Source organism: Myxocyprinus asiaticus, chromosome 4 (genome assembly GCF_019703515.2).
Source record: "Myxocyprinus asiaticus isolate MX2 ecotype Aquarium Trade chromosome 4, UBuf_Myxa_2, whole genome shotgun sequence".
In the NCBI taxonomy this organism is placed as follows: domain Eukaryota; kingdom Metazoa; phylum Chordata; class Actinopteri; order Cypriniformes; family Catostomidae; genus Myxocyprinus; species Myxocyprinus asiaticus.
In genome coordinates, this window is record NC_059347.1 from 4614064 (window position 1) to 4634406 (window position 20343).

Here is a 20343-nt window from a genome sequence, read left to right on the forward strand (position 1 = left end):
AAAAGGAGGGGGAAGTCCAAAATTATTTTTGTGGTAATCAACATTATTCCACAAATGCTGTCGCTTTTGGGATGGGATGATATATAGAATTTCGAAATATCGCGAACCAAAAAAATGACGAATAATATCGTGGCAAAACACTAAAAATTTACAACATTGATTTCTGTCCATGTGATCATAAATTAAACGACCCGTCAATCATCATAATCTCTCTATCGCTTGATTTTACCACTACCGTGCTTTTTCTACACCGTTTACATGGTTCACACAATGTCCTTGAAGTGCTTAAAGTTCTTGAATTTAGCTTTTAGAAATTTAAGTACTGAAATACCTGGAAAATCGGCTTGTTTTGATGAAAAGTGCTTAATGAAAACTGATCATTTCCTCCATGTAATGTGTCCATCAAAGATGAGGCGACTCCACTTTAATTGAATAATGTGTCTTAATGTCCTTTCTGTTCTTTACATTCATATAAAAAAGTAAAAAGAAATATTAATTTTAATCTCACTCAGCATGGATACACACAAAAAAAAAACCGCGTTATTTCTTCCCCACCTGTATTCTGGCAACTCCTGCTATTGGTATAATTAGACGTCAAATGACTGGACAAAAGTTGTCTATACGTCACTAGCTTGATGATGCCTTCTGATTGGGTGGTTATCTTACGTGGTTAAAAACAAAAACAGTTGGAAGATGCAGGAGAAATATGGACAAAACAGGTAAATTTCTTTGTTGTTAATTTCACAGTTGATAGCGCCATACAGAAAAAAGTAGCCACCTTCAAGATAAATCATTAGGGTGATTCTATAACTTCGGACACTTTGTCGTTGCGACAGTAGAAAAACTTTTTATAGATTAAATCACACGGCAGGAAACCGCACTTCCAGGTTCTTTCGAGCAGCAGATTTCAGTGGTGGATATAGGCAGTGCTGCAGTTTTAATCATCTTTTAACTACCACTAGACATGCAATATGTGTCTATATAAATAACATTTTACTTCAATATGATCATATTAAATATCAAAACTTAATAACAGCTGTTTCGATTGAACAATATTATTTACTGCATTCAAATAATTTTCACAGTATGACATTATTTTTATTCACTTATCCTTTCACAAACAGTAGTCCATGTGCTGGGTGGTGGAGATGGGCTCTGTTTCTCCCGTTATATCTTATGGTGGTCTTGATCAAATAAGATCATCATTAGATCATATTTGACCTCATATCTGTCACAGTGACAGCACTTTGGAAATTAAAAACAGCCGTTTGCAATCAGAGTTTGCATGATTTCTTCATAAAAAGTTATTAGCCTTTCCACTAACAGCTGCTGCAGGTCAATTGTGTCTAACAGAGCAGACGCGATAACAATGACGGTGACCCGTGAATTATCATAATTTAAGTTTTTCCTGATGCAACAATCTGGTAGAAATCCGAAGTGTGGATCGGTTGAACACTTTCCTATCCCACAATGCATCGGGAGCCGAGGAGATGTCACGTTCAAGCGCTGGTTTTAAAACAAATGGCGGAGAACCGCGGGCCGGAAGGCTGTTTTCAACAGTAAGTGCTGTATACACAGAACGTTGCTCATTGTGCTTAAATGGTGTTTGTTTAACCAAACTTGAGTGGATTATTTTCACGGTTGTTGTTGTCACGTCATATATTCTGGTCACGGGACCATGCGTACATTCCCAGATGTTAGTATGTCCGAATTCTAATCATACTGCCTCTCGCATATCTAAAGAGCATACTGTTTTACCGGCGGGATGTGCGTTTCTCATCAAATACAGTACATACTGTGACAGTACGTGGTTTTGGACGCAGGGCGAGAGATTCTTGATGTTCGCTGAACCAGATCATTGACATGCAAGTTGAAACTCTTAAAGTGATAGTGTCTTTTTAGCATTTCTTACACAAATGAATGCAAACTCAGTGTCTTTAATTGTAAATTGTACACATTATTTCAAACAGTGATAGCTCATATCATTATTATATATAACTGATATAATATTGATTCATAGAATGTAGATTTTTTTATTTTTACAAAGTTAAAATGTGTTTATAATAATGATGACAAACAAATGATTAAAACAATTAAATATTCACTTTCACATTTTTTTCAGGACAGGTTTTGTTCAGTTCTATTGCTTGTTCTGCACCTGATCAGCCTGAATGTACCCTACAATTTTTTAAAGCTTATTTGTTTGTGATTTTTTTCTTATAGAGAAAAGTATATGAGAAACTTTTATTATTTAAACCTTCATAATTTATATTGTGTATTAAAGAACTTTATTTTGATGAGAAATTATAATGTGTATTTTGCTCAAACATTTTTTTCAAAAAAAAAATGTAATCTGTAATATTTTATAATTTAAGTGTTATTATATCGAACCGAGATTATATTGAATCATGAACCTCATATCGTATATCGAACCGAATCCTGAGATAACCATATGTCGATTGAGCTTAACTTGTATTGAACCCGGAATATTCCTTTACAACAAGAAAAAATAAATAAATAAATAAATAAATAATCTGCCATTGGCAAAAAGTTTTTTTTCTTGTTTTAAGCATAAACCTATCTAAATTCGGTTCAGTTTCTCTGAAAACAAGACAAAGTATCTTAAACAATTTTGCTTGACAATTAAATAATTTTGTGGACATAATTTTACTAGAAAACAAGACAAAACTACTAATTAAGAAAATAATTTTTTGCAGTGTAGAGAATGCTCTTAAGAGCTACGATCGATCGTTATCGGGAAATGAGGCCCAGGTTTTCCGGACAGTGTTATGTTATTTAATCTTTCATATTAAACATATTCATTGTTAATACAGTAGTGGATAAAAATGTTGGCACCCTTGGTAAATATGAGCTAAGAAGGATGTGAAATTTATTTTTCTTTTTTATTGTTTATCCTTTTCATCTTTCATTACAAATATTCTTCTAATGATATCTAACAATTGCAAACACAACACAAGTTTTATCAAAAAACAAATATTTTTGTCAAATATATGTGGCACAATTATTGGCACCCTTAGAAATTCTTATGAGTAAAATATATCTGATGTATATTTCCATTCATATTTAATTCTTTTTAGTACACCTGGTTGACTAGGAACATGAAATTGTTCAGCCATGACTTCCTGTTTCAGAGGGGTATAAATATGAAGTAACACACAAGCCAAATTCTCTTAGTCATCTATCCCAATGGGTAAGATCAAAGAATAAAGTTATGATGTGTGGCAAAAGGTTGTTGAACTTCAAAAAATGGAAAATGGCTATAAGAAAATATCTAAAGCATTGAAAATACCCATTTCCACCATCAGGGCAAAAATTAAGATGTTCCAATCAACTGGAGATGTTAAGAATTGACCTAGAAGAGGACATGTGTCTATATTGTCTCCAAGCATGATGAGGATTATGGTTCGAGTGGCCAAAAATTCTACAAGGATCACAGCTGGAAAACTGAAAAAATTAGGGGTCAGAAAGTCTCTAAAACTTCAATCAGACGTCATCTACATCACAAGTTGTTTGTGAGGTTTCAAGAAAAAAGCCTCTGTTCTCATCCAACAACAAATTCAAGTCTTCAGTTTGCCAGACACTACTAGAACTTCAAATAGGACCGGGTTCTATGGTCAAATAAAACAACACCAGAGATGGGTTTGGTGCACACAGAGAGGTAGCCATATGGGAAAGTACCTCATGGTCACGGTTAAATATGGTGGTGGATCTTTAACGTTGTGGGGCTTTTTTATGCCAAAGGTCCTGGACATCTTGTTTGGATACATGGCATCATGGACTCTATCAAGTACCAACAGATAAAAAAAATCAAGGTTGTGGTTGTATATTCCAGAAAGACAATGATCCAAAACACACATCAAAATCAACACAAAAATGGTTCACTGATGACAAAATCAAGGTTCTGCCATGGCCATCCCAGTCTCCTGACCTGAACCCCATAGAAAACCTGTGGGGTGAACTGAAGAGGAGAGTCCGCCATGTGGACCTCGGAATTTGAAGGATCTGGAGAGATTCTGTATTGGGGAATGTAACAGTCAAAAGTAACAGTCAGTATCTGGTGTGGCCACCAGCTGCAATAAGTACTGCAGTGCATCTCCTCATGGACTGCACCAGATTTGCCAGTTCTTTCTGTGAGATGTTACCCCACTCTTCCACCAAGGCACTTGCAAGTTCCCAGACATTTCTGGGGGGAATGGCCCTAGCCCTCACCCTCCGATCCAACAGGTCACTGTCATGCTCAATGGAATTGAGATCCGGGCTATTTGCCGGCCATGGCAGAACACTGACAATCCTGTCTTGCAGGAGATCATGTACAGAACGAGCAGTATGGCTGGTGGCATTGTCATGGTGGAAGGTCACCCCTGGTGAGACAAAACCACGACTTGTCAGTGAAGAGCACTTTTTGCCAGTCCTGTCTGGTCCAGCGAAGCTGGGTTTGTGCCCCTAGGCGATGTTGTTGCCGGTGAAGTCTGGTAAGGCCCTGCCTTACAACAGCAAGCCCTCAGTCCAGCCTCTCTCAGCCTATTGCAGACAATCTGAGCACTGATGGAGGGATTGTGCGTTCCTGGTGTAACTTGGGCAGTTGTTGTTGTCATCCTGTACCTGTCCCGTAGGTGTGATATTCGGATGTACCGATCCTGTGCAGGTGTTGTTACACGTGGTCTGCCACTGCGAGGATGATCAGCTGTCTTTCCTTTATCCCTGTATCGCTGTCTTAGGCGTCTCACAGTACGGACATTGCAATTTATTGCCCTGGCCACATCTGCAGTCCTCATGTGTCCATGCAGCATGCCTATGGCACATTCATGCAGATGAGCAGGGACCCTGGGCATCTTTCTTTTGGTGTTTTTCAGGGTCAGTAGAAAGGTCTCTTTAGTGTCCTAAGTTTTTATAACTGTGACCTTAATTGCATTGTCTTAACGACCGTTCCACAGGTGCATGTTCATTAATTGTTTATGGTTCATTGAACAAGCATGGAAAACATTGTTTAAACCCTTTACAATAAAGATCTGTAAAGTTATTTGGATTTTTACAAAATTATCTTTAAAATACAGTGTCCTGAAAAAGGGACGTTTCTTTATTTGCTGAGTTTTATATTTGACAAAAATATTTGCTTTTTGATAAAACTTGTGTTGTGTTTGCAGTTGTTTGATATCCATTAGAGGATATATGTTTGTGAATATTTTGAATGAAAGATCAAAAGGAAAAACAATAAAGACATATTTTTCACAGCCTTCTTTGCTCATTTACCAAGGGTGCTAATATTTTTGGCCACCACTGTATGTTTGATACATGTTTAAATAACTGATAAAATTTTTTGTCATATTGCACATTATCATCAACTAAATGTATTTATTTATTATTTATTTTATTTTTTTGTCTAAACTTGCCAATTTAGTGAGATTAAAATGGATGAATATGACATGATGAAATATTGACTAAATTTAAAGGACAACAAAAATACAATTGTGTAAAATTAATCTATTAATTAATCTATCTCACCAGTTTCAGATGAAATCACACCCCCCTACTTTGCACCATTCATGCATGATTGTGTGGCCTATAGTCTTTATAATGTATCATAAGCCCAGACACCTAATAAAGCTTAACAGGTGAGAATGCACCTTTAAAATGCTACAATACACAATACTAAAAAGACTCACCTGTCCACATATCTTCGCATCGAGTCACTCAGCACGATGCCCTGTGCTGCGTGCGTAAACGCCGGCTGCCGCAGGAGCCGATAGCGAAGTGGCTCGCATTCATGACAGAGTGGACAGTCAGATTTAGACGTGAGCAAAGTGGCGTCAATTTCCAAATGTTGTTCCATGGTGAAAAACTGTACCCCGTACACCTCCTCCTGCACGCCCAGCTTGATGGTTAGTGGTGTATCACAGAACAAATTGCTGGGACCCAGTGATAGGTTGTTGCCAGCTACAGTCAGTAAGATGATATTGTGGATGGCTGGCAGAACTGTTTCCTCTGGGGAGGAAAATGTCACCCACATCGTGAGGGAGTCTGGGACCACCGGATGAGCAAACTCCAGCTGCAACATGCAGCCTTGCGGAGGGCAGGGAGGGGGGACCATGCCCAGATCCATGCCATTATGAGGACTCCACGTGCGAACACTGGGCTCACAGGCTTGCTCCACATCTGGTGGTCCTAAAAAGATGCATCAATTAAATTAGAATTTATTAGAGAATTTCAAAGCGAATATTTAGTTTGAGGTACACTGTCTGTTTTAACTGTGGACATACGTCAATATACAAGTATCAATTAATGAAAAGTCAACTGTAAAAGCAATTGTTTAAGACACAGAAGAAAAAAAAAACATGATGTAATGCTTTTGATCCTGAAGAACTTGGAATCAGGATTCCATATTTTTCTTGTTCAGCAAAAGATATTAACCAATTTCAACTAGAATAATAACTCTAAGACATCCCAGCCTTAGCCATTGTTCTGTAAAACATTATGCTTAGCAAACAGATTCTCTTTCTGGTTGGATCTAAAGCACGACTCTTCAATTTCATGAATAGGGTCACTTAATGGGTATACTGCTGACATTACAAACTTTCCAGGGAACATGACGTCATAATAATGAGATCTTGTGTGGTATCCCAGTAGTAAACCAGAAAACAAGAAGCTACCCAGAGATGAGGCCTCCACAAGGCTTTCGCAATTGCATTTCATGTGCTGCAGTCCAGCCATATTTGGAGTCAAGAGCAACTTATTTGACGGGGAGTGACGTATACCAACATTCATCAAATGTGGGGAGAAGCCAGGGCACTGCACACAGTGTGTTCTCCTGCTTTTCCTTTGAGCAATTCCAAATTGGCAACAGCAAAAGTCATTTGCTAACCTCATTTCTGGGCAGTGCACAAAATTCCAGTGTTTAATCAACTGAGCACTGAGTTTTTTGGCTTTCCCGGCCACATCACCGCAACATGTTTATTTTTTGAAAATGTGTGTGGCCAGAATAGAAGTACAGTAAATGTAAGATAAAAATGAGATAATGCAGGTTTACCTTCTCTTCTTGCTTACGTTGCTTTTGACTGGGTGCAAAAGAGCCTATTTCTATTTAAAAACACAGCATTAAGTTCCTGTAATGATCATATTCATCAGGTAGTCATTTCGCAAGATGAATAACTGTCATCTTTTATCTGTATGACTCTGTGGTGGACTAATAACCCCGTCACGGGGGTGTTGGAGTCAGGGTTCAGCCGCCGTGGCAACTGTGGGCCGATTTTCAAGGTGACCTGACAATTCGGCCATTAATTAGTGCCTTGCATTTTCACTTGATTAGCTAATCCCATCGGGGTATTAGCTTGTCTAGGAAAGTGCTCATTCATGGAAAAAGGGGGAGGTGGGGTTGGTGGGACATGGCTGAAAATGTCCCGCTTAAGGTAATTGCAGTAAGATGAATTGTGAGCTGGTGAATTGTTGTAAAAACAGTTGAACACCTAAAAAAGTCTGATTCTGATGGAAGGGACCAACATCTTTCCTAGAGCTTCTGTGACTGATGCTTATTCTAAGGCGATGTTCAAAACAAGCTGTTTGTACTTATCAGGTGATCAGTTCTTTCCGTGGTTTGTACTTTTGTATCCTTGTAACACAATTCTTGCTCTGTAATAGCAGTTTGGGATTTTTGGCCTGAAATTGAAACCAAGTGCAGCGGTTAAGTAGCACTGGGTGATATAGATGTAAAATTATAGAAAAAAATGGCTTTTTCAGTCAGAGGAGCCACCATTTATACCAAACATCCATTGTGGTAATGTAGATTTTAAATGTTTAGTGCAAAAATTAAAATAGAGCAAGATATTTTATCATTTCCATGTATGTGCACCAATATAACAAGCAGTAATTATTACTCGCTTAAATTTTTACTAAAACATTTTAATACATGAAAAATGCCATGCAAAAAACAATGGCCATCCAAGCCGTTATCAGAGTCAGGTCCAAAAGCCAGTGTCTCTCATGGTATGGGGGTCTGTCAGTGCCCATGGCATGGGTAACTTACACATCTGTGAGGGCACCATTAATGCAAAATATATGAACAAATATTGGAGCAACATATGCTGCCACCCAGATGCCGTATTTTCCAGGGATGTCCCTGCATTTTCCAGCAGGACAGCGCCAAACCACAAACTGCCCGGATTAGAAGTTCATGGCTGCGTAAGCAGAGAGTGAAGGTGCTAGACTGGCCTGCCTGCAGTCCTGACCTGTCTCCAACTGAGAATGTGTGGCATATTATAAATTGCACAATACGGCAAATGAAGGTCCTGTCCAATTGCGCAGCTGAAGACCTGCATAATGGATGAATTGGAGAAAATTCAGCTTGATAAACTGAACAAATTTGTGTCTTCACAGTCCAAATGCTAAATAAGTGTTAGCAGAAGATAATGTGGTTACACAGTGGTAAACACTTGACTGTCCCAACTTTTTTGGAGCGTGTTGCAATCATCTGACTTGAATTAAGTGTTTGTTTAAAATAAATAAATAAAAATAATAATAATTCACAAGGTATACTTCAAATAATGTGTTTCAATATAGCACAGGGTGAATAGAATTTACAAATTACTTTTTATTAGGATGGGATGGGATGGGATAGGATAGGACAGGACAGAATAGAATAGGATTCGTTTGGAAATGTAATATTCTGCATGTGCTTTTTTGTGGTTCAGGTATGATTATTTTCATTAATCTTTGTATCTTTTATCTTTTACCTTTGAGTCTTTGTGTTATGAGAACCATATACTGTGTTTAATACATGTGGATAAAGCAAAGCTCTCTCATCAACAGCAGTACACATAATTTAATTAATGCATATGAAAGTGGTTGTACTGTGTAGGAAATGAAGTCAACCAGAGCAACATCCCTCCCATACAAAGCACACACATGGAGGAGATGCACCACTGCCTGCTGGTTTACTGGTGTTCAGAAGAGTTATGATTAAAACATGCAATAACATCTGGTCAATGTGCTCAATAATGTAGAATCACCAGACACAGATGGACATTTACCAAATTCTTTTTGTGAGATCCAGCTTTTGTTTTGTTTTTCTCTTTCTCACTGTTCCATCTCCAATCGGATTCTCTGCCCAACCAACCCCTGTAGTCTGCTTGTTAGAATCAGCGGTTTGCGTCCTTCATTTGCAAATGTCACAAACCACATGTGATTTTCTGCAGCCTTAAGTACCATGAGTGGTTTCTATGGCTTACCCCATCCGCAGTTTATTTCCCCCCTCTAACTTTCTCTTGCGCTTCCTCGCAAAAGAGTTTTTTCTCTGCTATAATTCCCCTGGCTGTAAAAATTTACAAGGGGGTGCTCCAACTCCTGTAGGGTGCAAATACAGACAGCAAAAGTGGTTTGAGGCCGCGACCCCCAATTCTGTGAACTTGACGGCCAACAGGTGGAGCAGCCTCGCCACAAAGCAATGCCCACTCTCCACTGGAATGACGAAGCAGAACCTTCTTCTTGTTTTGTGGGAGGGTGGCCACTGCGAAGCCGTCCCTGGCCAAGAAGCACAAACAAACAGAGCGCCAAGCAGCTGCACTGGGGTCTTCAGGGCTCGGCATGCAGGATAAACACTGCCGTAAGAGGGGTGCGTTGAGGGGACTGTGATTAGCAGGGAATCATTCCAAAAGGCAAACAGAGAGCAGTTTACATGCTGCAGCAGCGGCAAGCCCAGGCATGTCTCTGCAACACACTGCAACAAGTGCTGAGGGAAGCATGTGTTAATGTTTAAGTGTGTGTGTGTTTCTGTGCATTTAGATTTAAGTGTGTGTGTGCTGCCTAAAAAGAGAGAGTCTTAAGTCAAAGAACTCAAGAATTGCAGTCTATCTCAAACTATAGAACATTTGGGGAAAATAATGGGTTTTGAAGTGAAGTGCTCGCTGACAATAAGGTTAACAGCAATATCTGACCCATATCCATCACTGTCTCTGTGAGTTCATTATCATCAAAGCAGCTCTTTGAAGAGGAAACACTCCTCCAATTGATAATGAGTCTTTCCTTCTGCTAGAGATATAAATCAAAACTGCTAGACACCATCTCACTAAAGAGGCATGAACAAAGATATCCCGACCATGGGAATAATTTTAATTGCAGGAAAATATATCTATGTCTACCGAACAGCTTCCTTCTGTCCCAAACAGCACTGACATATACACCATATATCACCAGGCCAAATATCCCAAAGGCAACCTTAAATTTCTGATTTTCAAAGAAAGAACATTCCTCCAAGATGTGACGAGTCTCGAACTAACTGACACGTTGCTATTTTATGCCAGCCATGCCCACAAACAATAATTAATAAAGCAGCTGTCTGCAAATTTTCTGGAGCAGCACAGCTGTGTAGACTATTTATAAAAGAAAAAAATCCACCTCCTGCTCACTGATCACTTCACAGTTTCTCCGAAAGTAAGTACAAAACTTACTGAGATGAAAAAAACAAAACAAAAACAGAAATCATGAAAAGGGACAATTTTAAGCATGTAATCATGTTTTCCAAAAACAGAAGTGTTAAAAGACAGGCTGCTTTGAAGATGTAAGAATGAGGAGCAAGTCGAGCCATGGTCATGGGTGTCACTTTGTTTTAAAAAGTAGTGGGGACAGTTTAGGGAGAACCTTACGAAGTGGTGAACCTCATTAATTAGGTTATGTGCAGATAGTGGCAAATAATATTTTACTGTTTTAATAAATAGTTATTCTTGATGGCCAACGATGATCCATTAAATATTTTACATAATTCATTTGATAACTTGATCGATCTGTACATCTAACACTGGCAGTGAAAGGATTTTTTCAGACAGCTGTCACTCAACAGCTGCAATGATCACTTATTATAAAATTCGAAACAACAACCTACGGCGCCGGATCACCACTTATAATAACACACACAAAAGAAATGGAACACCCAGCTCAAGAATTGGCAACCTGATCCCATGAACATTACGTGACTATGGCATCATTTTTGCTAAACGAAATTATGTGTATTATTACAAATTTTGCTGCAGTTTCGTAGTGAAATGTCCAGCAGGGGGTGCCAAAAGCAAGTGAAATGATGTCGTAATAGACAAGATTTTTAATGTGAAATGTTAGATGGAGTTTTCAATAAGTAAAATGTACATCCCTAACCTAACACTTTAACCTAAACCTCACGAATAGTGTTCTAAAAAAGCAAATGAGAGGTGAACAAAACAGACATATTACCCATAACTAACATCTAAATCTAACTGTCCACAAACAAAATGCAAAATAAAAAGCACATTTTCTGAATCAAATATGTAATTTCATGTTGCTTCTATGACACTTTCGTCTCAGTTGTTAGCTTGCTTGTTTGACTGGGCTTGAGCCGCGGACTTCTGAGTTCAAAGTCCAACACTCCATGAGGTGAGCTGCCACGCAAGCTAATCACATTGGAGTGTGTGTAAATGTAGGTGGATCTGTAATACAAGTTAAAATGTATTGTTTTTTTCAAATGATGCGTTATAGTAAAAGTGTTTCTATATCATAACATAGCAGTGTGTGAGCAACAGTGCGAAAAATAAGTGTTAATAAAGTCATTATCAGCCATTTTATTTGTGATTTGTGTGAAAGTGAATAAAATGCAAAGTTGTGGTAGCACCTCTAGTGTTCATTTCACCAGTAAACTGCAATGAAACGTAGAACGCAGAACTATTACACGCAGTGGCTACTCAACAAAACTGATCCTCTTTACCACAGGAAGTAGCGCAGCATAAAAACGTTAAATTTTCACACATGAGATTCGTTCGCAAAATCACCACCAGGAGGAGCAAAGGGACACTTTTGTCACCATCATTGTTACATTTTGATGTGTAGAAGGCGATCTACCAATGCAAAATTAATGGCAGCATTAAAGTCATAGCAAGTGTTAGAATGTCAGCCTTTTCCAATAAATAAAAAAACTGTTACTTCATAGATATTAGTTATCTAATTATCTTCCTGAAAATCAAAATGAAAATACATTGTGAACATTCATAATTGTATTTGTTAGCCATAGTGAAAAAACAACGCATAATTAACAGCATTAACGCGTATTATAATTGATCCAGCTAGTCTGTAGTGATAGACTAAAATAGAGTGGTTGAAATAAAATCCTGCTAATAAGCGTAATGAAATATATGTGCACATTATTTTAATATTATATATGATACGATTTGATATGCTATGATTTCAAGTTACAGAGGATGGTGTGGAGTAGAGAAAAGCTTAAGTTCTTGAAATCATCTCATGTGGACTGATAGCCTAATGTTAGTGTGTTCAGTATGACAGTACGATATGTGCGACAAACTACCGGATCAAGACTTGCTCTTCTTATTTTATGTTTGTTTGGAAACATGTGGTAAGTAAAATATATCCAGCAGATTCATATAAACACATTTTGCTATGTGGCTGAAACTAGCTGGGTTCCCATCCAACTTTTTTTATGCGTATTTTGAAATTGCGCATTAGAAATTCTGAATGGAAACGATTGATATGCGAATCAATTCTCAAAATTCACTTAAAATTTTATGCGCTAGGAGGAGGTGGATTTTGTAGAGTTGCACATGAGTTAAAATACACATTAAGGTAATGGAAACACAAAATGATGACGTGTTTTGACCATTCGTGCACATGTTATGAGTGTGTGATGGCTTGGTGTGACTGGCCCAATTACATTTTTCGAACACAGCTCTTGACATTCGGAAGTTTTTAAACCCACAGCTGGTCTTCAAAGTGGGTCCTCACAATCCGCCAGAACAGTTTTAAGCATGGGCACTCCTGAGTCCCAGGCATGCGAAGGCATTTCAGCCCACATTACATCAGATTGTTCTGCGGCATCCCCGGGCATCATTTAATAACCATTTAAAATAAAAAACAAAGATTCTCTTTAGCCCCTGCATGTTAACTGCATCTTCATTCTTTTTGTTTTTATAAAATTATTATAAAAATATTTTATTTAATAACTATACTGAAATAATAGACTAAAATATAGTGTTTCAGTTGAAACCTCACTCATAAGCGTAATGTAATATATATGTGCTTATTTTAAAATTCTTTCTAGTTTTTATTTCTAAAGGTAAAGAGGATGGTGTGGAGTACAGAAAACCTTTACTACATGCTTTGAACTGATAGCTTAGTGGTAGGGTATCCTGAACAGGATTGAAACGCGCTTCTTTATCTTGTTTGTACGTGTGAAAAAGTAAAATGCAACCAACAGACAAACGATATGCCTTCATTGCATAAATACACATTTGACCACATATAAATAGTAACATTTGATATCGCTAAAGTTAATTTCAACATTCAAAACTAATGCAGACATTATTTCAGCATTGCATGGTTTGTGTTTGCATTTCATTCCATTTTGTGCTGTGGCTGGTACTGACTCTGTATCCTATAAGATTATTGTTGGTCATTTGGTTTTATACTGCATATTATTTATATATTTACTCTCATATTTGTCACCTCGATTGTGCTTTAAAAGGTACCATAGGCGGTAGGTAGCACAGGGCAGCAGGGTTCATGGTTACATGATAAAGATTATGATTCAACTAATTACATTAATTCAGAACAATAGCATGAGGGTAATTCACTTGTATTTTTACAAAGATCCGGGTGAAAATCTAAACAGCCAAATCTCCTTTAATCTTTTGAAGCGTCACAGCCCCCCACATCACCTTTGTCTCTGTTCGCATGGGGGTGGGAATCACCAAAAGTAGATAATAGCCCACCTTTAACAACCATATCCAGCTTACGATTGATGATTCAGAGAACTGTAACCTCAACTTAACTTGAAGTAAAATGTATCCAACTGACATGTGATATGCCATTATTGCATAGAATATATACGCATTTATTCACATAAATATTAATATTTGATATAGTCAATTAAAACATTCAAAACAAATGCTTAGACATATTTTCAGCATTTAAAGGATTTTATTTTATTTTTAAGCCATATTTTGTTAATGTTTATCAAAGAAAGAGTCTGTCTTCGCTGTTGATATCATGACATGGGAAGAAAAGTGGTTTGGGAAAAACCGAATTGGAACTCGCCTCACAATCAGAATTAACACCATAAACTGATGCTCTACTAATCACGAAATGTCTAAGATAATAATTACATTTGACTAAGACACTGAGATCCTGAGCCAGAGAAAACGGCCGCTGCACTTCCAGCCTCCGATCACTGTAAGAACAACCGCTCATTCCCTTCAGACATTTTATTTTAACGTTTATAATACTTTGTGGACATCATGCCTTCAATGACATGAAATGGGGATGAAATACAGATCTGTCCTGACGTCCCCTACAGATACAGTAACCATAGTATCATCATGGTATTTGGTAGTAAAATAATTGTAACCACAAAAATAAACATGGTTAATAGCTATATTAAAACCATATTACTGTAATAACACCATGCATTGTTAATTGCATTAAATCAGTTTTCTGCCCAAAAAACATGGTTAATACAATATTACTATAGTAAAACTACCTATATTAATTTTGTAGTAAGAGTGGAGACAGGAAACAGAATGGGAAAAGTAATGCGACACACGCGGACTCTAACACGGACAGAAAAGGGATTGATTAACCTGTGTTACGCCCTGAACTACTGCAGCAACATACTCAACCAATGGCATAGATTTGGCTTGAACATTGGGGGGTTGCAGTGTGGAGCACTTACATGTTTCCACTGATCATGGTATAAATATTGGGGGGGGAGGGGTTGTACTTGCTTGTTTTGATTATTGGGGTGGGTTAACTGCCCCCCATCCCCCCTGGAATCTACGCCCTTGTACTCAACGCTCTGTATGCAGGTATTATTTAGATGGGGGTGAAAACTGTCACTCCAAAACATAACATTGAGCGTTTAGGCAACATCGTATAGCAAATATTAACTACTAATAAAATATAAGACAGATAATAACAAAGAACAGTTTTTTGTTTTTGTCTTTTGTGACAAGAACTTGCAGTTTTGAACTGCATAGCTTTTCTGGTTATTACATGTAGCGTTAACACAAACGCATATTGAGACATATATTCAAATGATGTGGTCGCAATACTTCCAGCCTTATTCATGTAATGGCAAATTGAGATTCTTATTAAAATATTTTACAATATTTCATATGATGCTTCAATAAACAATAATTTGGTTCATTTTTTCTGACGAGAATATAACATATGATACATTGATATCCATATAAATTAATTAATTCACATTTGATAATCCTGTTTAAAAATAGAAAATATGGGCTAGCCTATCGGCACATTAAATTATAGCAGTTTCAGAAGTTACTATTCTTTGAATATGCTGCCTAATGATACTCGCTCATTACGTCAGTGTATATAAAAATACTCACAAATGATAATTCTCTCTAATGAAATTTGAATGAATAAATGGAAAGTCCCGATGCATGGGCGTCCTCATGAACGCTAAATGTTGCAGGAAAGTGTTTATCATGGGCTTCATTGCTGCGTCCCTCCAGCAAATCAGTTTTTTTTGTTCATGTTTCTCCTCTTCTTCTATTTTATGTCGGTTGGCAAAACAAGCATTACTGCCTCAAACTGAATGGTCGTGATGTTACGAGAAACAGCTCTGAGGCATTCAGCTCTGGCCTGTTTGAAATTCTATGGTTATAGCGCCCTTTAGCAGTTTAAAGCTGCTAATCACTCATCGCGGTGAGCGTGGCGGCAGAAAGCTTATTCTGGATGGATACCCACTGTAAAAGTCTGTTTATATTAACGTTCATTCTATGAGACTAGATTGAAACTGGCAATATTTCTTCTGCATTAGACACTTACCTGACGAAAGCTGTTTCAAAATATGGTGGGGACAAAATTGGCAAAGGCAAAGAATGGTGGGGACATGTCCCAACCGTAAATGATGCCTACGGTCACGATGCCTTGACAAGATAAGGATTAATTTACAATATGCATGAATAATAATCCTGAACTCTAATGGGACTCTAAGAAAATCTTATTGAGTTAGAAATCAATCACTGTTTGTATTGTTTTTTTGTTTTACAGAGTGTACAGAGTCAACTATAATATATGTAAGTCACCCATAGGTGGTTCACTTATGAATTTTGCTATATATAATTCCTGTTTATTGTTTTTTATATATGGCAGGATGTGGCCATATATCAATGTCATTTATATTACTCTTATATTTATTTACATAATTATGTGAACATCATACATAAAATCCCTGCTATTTAGCAAAAAGTTATCGTTAATATTTTGCAATGCTTGTAAGAGCAGTTGATTAGAATACCAGAATACGTCAATTATACTCTTGAAAAATTTGAAAAAGTATTTGGGCAATATTGGTTGAATGTTTTAATGGATAAATGTCTGAAAGCAATGTTTAAAACATAGAAATAGGACATAATTTGTATAGAAATTGATTGTATTTTTTTTTTCTCTTAGAGTTATAAAAGTTGTATGATGTGTATTTAGTTTGAATATGGCAAAAATGTGTTAACTTAAGTTATGATTTTGTTTTCTTAATATCATTTTAAATAAAATAATTGCTAATAAGAGAGACTTTAATATCACATAAAAGTGCACCCTCTAAGGAAAGGCTGCAGGGAAAGGAAATGAGAATGAAGGAATAGAAGAAAGGTGTATTTGTAAAATGGAATATCCTGCTCACTCAAGCGTCACTTCAAAGCACCGTCTTTGCACAGCTGCATTACCTCAGAGCCTTTGACGTTATGGTGTTGAAACTTGATTAATTGGATTTTTCATAATAAAACCTAATAATTAATGATGCACTGTTAAAACATGTGGCACGGGTTATTTTTATTTTGTTGTACCAGATGTAAAGGGGGAGGGGAATTTATGTATCTGTCAGGTTTTTCTACAAATAAGTATCCGACTTCAACTTTGGATGCTCCTGTGCTTCCTGGCTCAAGTGTCCTTGGGATGCTTCCTCCGTCCTGGGTCCTTGCGGTGCATTTAAGGAATTCCGGGTCAAGGATAGAGGAGCGAGGAAATGATGACGCACAATTTAAGAATTTTGAGGCAGGACTATCTGTTTTATGACCAATGGCAGACAAGAAGAGTGTTTGGGAAATATGTTTGGATAAACTCATGATTTTTGCAAACCCGTTTTGCTGATGCAGGTTTTGCAGAAATTAAATGATGACTGGAAAATCTTCATATCTCATGGATTCACTGCATTTGAGTTACCTTAAAACAACAAACTCTACAGTGCAATAATTCAAAATGTATTGTAGAGTAGATCCAAAGGTTTGGATGAAATACCAGGAGAATATGAAATGAGAATCTTACTCATGGGGATGCATGCAAATTTGTCAGGGCAACAGACAACAAACATTTCCTTTGAGATGCTAGTCATTAACTCATGAGACATTGCCAACCTCATGCCTCTGACCTGAAGAGCGCACGCATGTGTATGACTGTGTAAGCATCCCTCAGAGGGGAGTTTTGTAATGAGTTTCAGTGGGCCCGAAACACTGCCAGATGAGGTTTTCTATTTTTGTTGCACAGACAGTACAGTCTTCTGAATTCTGGAGAAGGATTCAAACAAGCATCATTCCAAGGAGACGTGCAGACCACAGATACATTCCCAAGACTTTCGTTTTCATTTAAATCACACTTGTCCAGAAAGCAGACGGTAAGATGAGTTAATCACAACTATGACACGTGCTGTATTGGGGTAGGTGAAAAATGTATAATATTCAGGCACTTTTGGCACTTGTATCTTAGACACATACATCTGTTATGCAGTCAGTATGATGATTCTCCAAAGATGCCTCAACTGTGTGTAGGATTAGACAAATGCAATGTTTCAAACAAATTATTTTACATTCAGAGTGATGATTCTTCATGATGGAGGTAGGAAGAAACTCACCCTCTGCTTCTCTGGGGCTCCAGTGGCCAGATGGGGAGCAGGGTCGTGGAGACCACGAATTGGAGGCATACTGCAGGAGGACGCGACCCTCAGTGCATTTATCACATACTGATCCCACTTCTCTAGGAAACCAACAGAGAGAGACAGAATGCAACTTAGATACGGCTCAGCAGAACAAGGCCAGGATATATGTCGCCTTCAACTTTTAGTGGGCGACAAGTGAGAAGGTGGTTGTCAATATTTATTTTGACAACAACAGCTGTTAATCATGTGAGAGAGGGGGAAAGTGAGATCATCACAAATAAACACTACAAAAATGTTGATACCATTTCAAGATTCCGATACCACTTATCAATTAAAGGTGCTGTAAGCAATTTTAGCGTTCTAAAGATTTCACGTTACTGAGCTGTTGAATTAGCCACGACCCCTCATTCCAAAACCCCTCCCTCCAAAGATAATTTTGAGACCAAATCCGAGCAAAAGAGCAGCATTGTTTGTTCCTGTGGCTGTCAAATTCAACATTGGCACAATAGCATCCTCAACTGACAAACATTATGAATCATAGCCTCAATGATTCGCTTCTAATTCAACGCTATGAGAACGAGCAAAATGACTGACAGGTGAAAAGTGTCAGTGTCCGCGGCCCACGGACACATTTTTGTTTGCTGTTTACAAAGTCTACAGCTGTCACAGAGAACGGTGAGATATCTCAGGACACCCATTTCATTAATATCTTTAAGGGACTAGGAATATTTTTTTGCATACTTTTCCATGAAAAAATCATTTACTGCAAGCTCAATTAAAAGCATTAGTGGCATAATGTTAATTTCCATATATATATATATATATATATATAAGACTTAAAAAAAAGACATAAATGAGGTTACAGTAAGGCACTTTTAATGGAAACTTTCTAACCTTTAAACAATCTGTTTAAAGTTACTGTATATCTGATATTACAACCTTGTTGTACCAGTGAAACCTTGTAATCACTGAATCTAACTTTACACAGATATGTTAGTAAGCACTTCTATCACACTTAAATCATGTTAACGCATATAATATTTACATCTTGTGGCTATACTTTTGAAAGTGTGTGTATTTTAGCATTTATGGACAAGCCCCATTCAGTTCCATTGTAAGTGCCTTACTGTGCATTTCAAGATGAGTGGAAGGAGAAATAGATTCAATCAACTATTTGCATATACAAGTATATAATTTTTTTTTTTTTTTTTTTTTTTAATCTTCATATCTGAAACTGAATAATATATATATAATAAGTTTATATTATTAACAGTTTGGTAAAAACCTTTGTATTGATATTTTTATGTGAGTAACGATCCTCTAGATACAACATCAGTATCTGAAGTATCAAACTTTAAGATAGATTCCCCCAATCCCTCGACTGCAAAATCACTTCTTTTGCCATGCCGCTGAAGATCTCAATAGTTTTTTACAGTGTTCCATTAACATCTGTAACAAGTGGTTGCTGGCAATGACGAAGTCAATGGAGTGAAGAACCCAAGTGCAATTTTATTTACAAAAGTGAAATCCAAAAAACCCTAACTATAAACGTGAAACATAAACACGAACATGAACTTGAATAGATTTGACTAAAACTTGACTTGACACAAACCTGACTTGACATGGAACCAACATTACCAAACATAATACCTGACAAGGGACAATGGAAAACACGAGGGCTTAAATACTAGACATGGGAGACATGACAAAAATGACCAATGAACAGACAGAACTGATAACAAGATAACGAGACAATAGACCAATGAAAACAAGACACATGAACACAGAGGGAAAACATGAAATCACATGACAAGGGAACCACATGACATGAAAAAGGAACTAGAAATAAACTTTTCAAAATAAAAGACATGAAAAACGTCTTGGTTACTTGCGTAACCTCTGTTTCCTGATGGAGGGAACGAGACGTTGTGTCGATGTAGTGACACTAGGGGTCACTCTTGGGAGCCTGAAACACCTCTGGTCTTTGATAAAAGGCCAATGAAAATTGGCGAGTGGTATTTGCATGCCACTCCCCCAGACATACGGGTATAAAAGGATCAACGGCCGGAACCTCCGCAGGGCGAGCAGAATTGCCAACAACTCGAGGCAGTGGATGTGCCAATGCAGCCGTGGTCCCATCCATAAGGCTGAAGAGACGGTGACAGACCGGTGTGATGGCCACGCGATGTGTCCCGTGGCGCCATGCCCATCTCGGGACTCGAGTCTGAAGCAAGTGCTGAAGCGGTTCCATATGCATCAACCCGAGCAGGGTGGCCACCGCTGAGGATGCCATATGCCCCAGGAGCCTCTGAAAGAGTTTCAGTGGAACCGCTGTTTTCTGTTTGAATGCCTTCAAACAGGCCAGCACCGACTATGCACATTCATTCGTGAGGCGCGCTGTCAATGAG

At 37.7% G+C, this 20343-nt stretch overlaps 1 protein-coding gene across 1 annotated transcript in view; it reads right to left on the reverse strand.

The window, feature by feature from the left end:
- The window catches only part of pappaa (pregnancy-associated plasma protein A, pappalysin 1a), a 245529-nt gene that overhangs the window by 188110 nt on the left and 37076 nt on the right, over positions 1-20343 (reverse strand). Inside the window, exons 7-8 of the mRNA XM_051690455.1 lie at positions 17912-18033; positions 5685-6183 (exon numbers count right to left, since the gene is read on the reverse strand). Coding sequence (XP_051546415.1) covers positions 5685-6183; positions 17912-18033 — 621 coding nt within the window. The remainder of the gene's footprint in view (positions 1-5684; positions 6184-17911; positions 18034-20343) is intronic.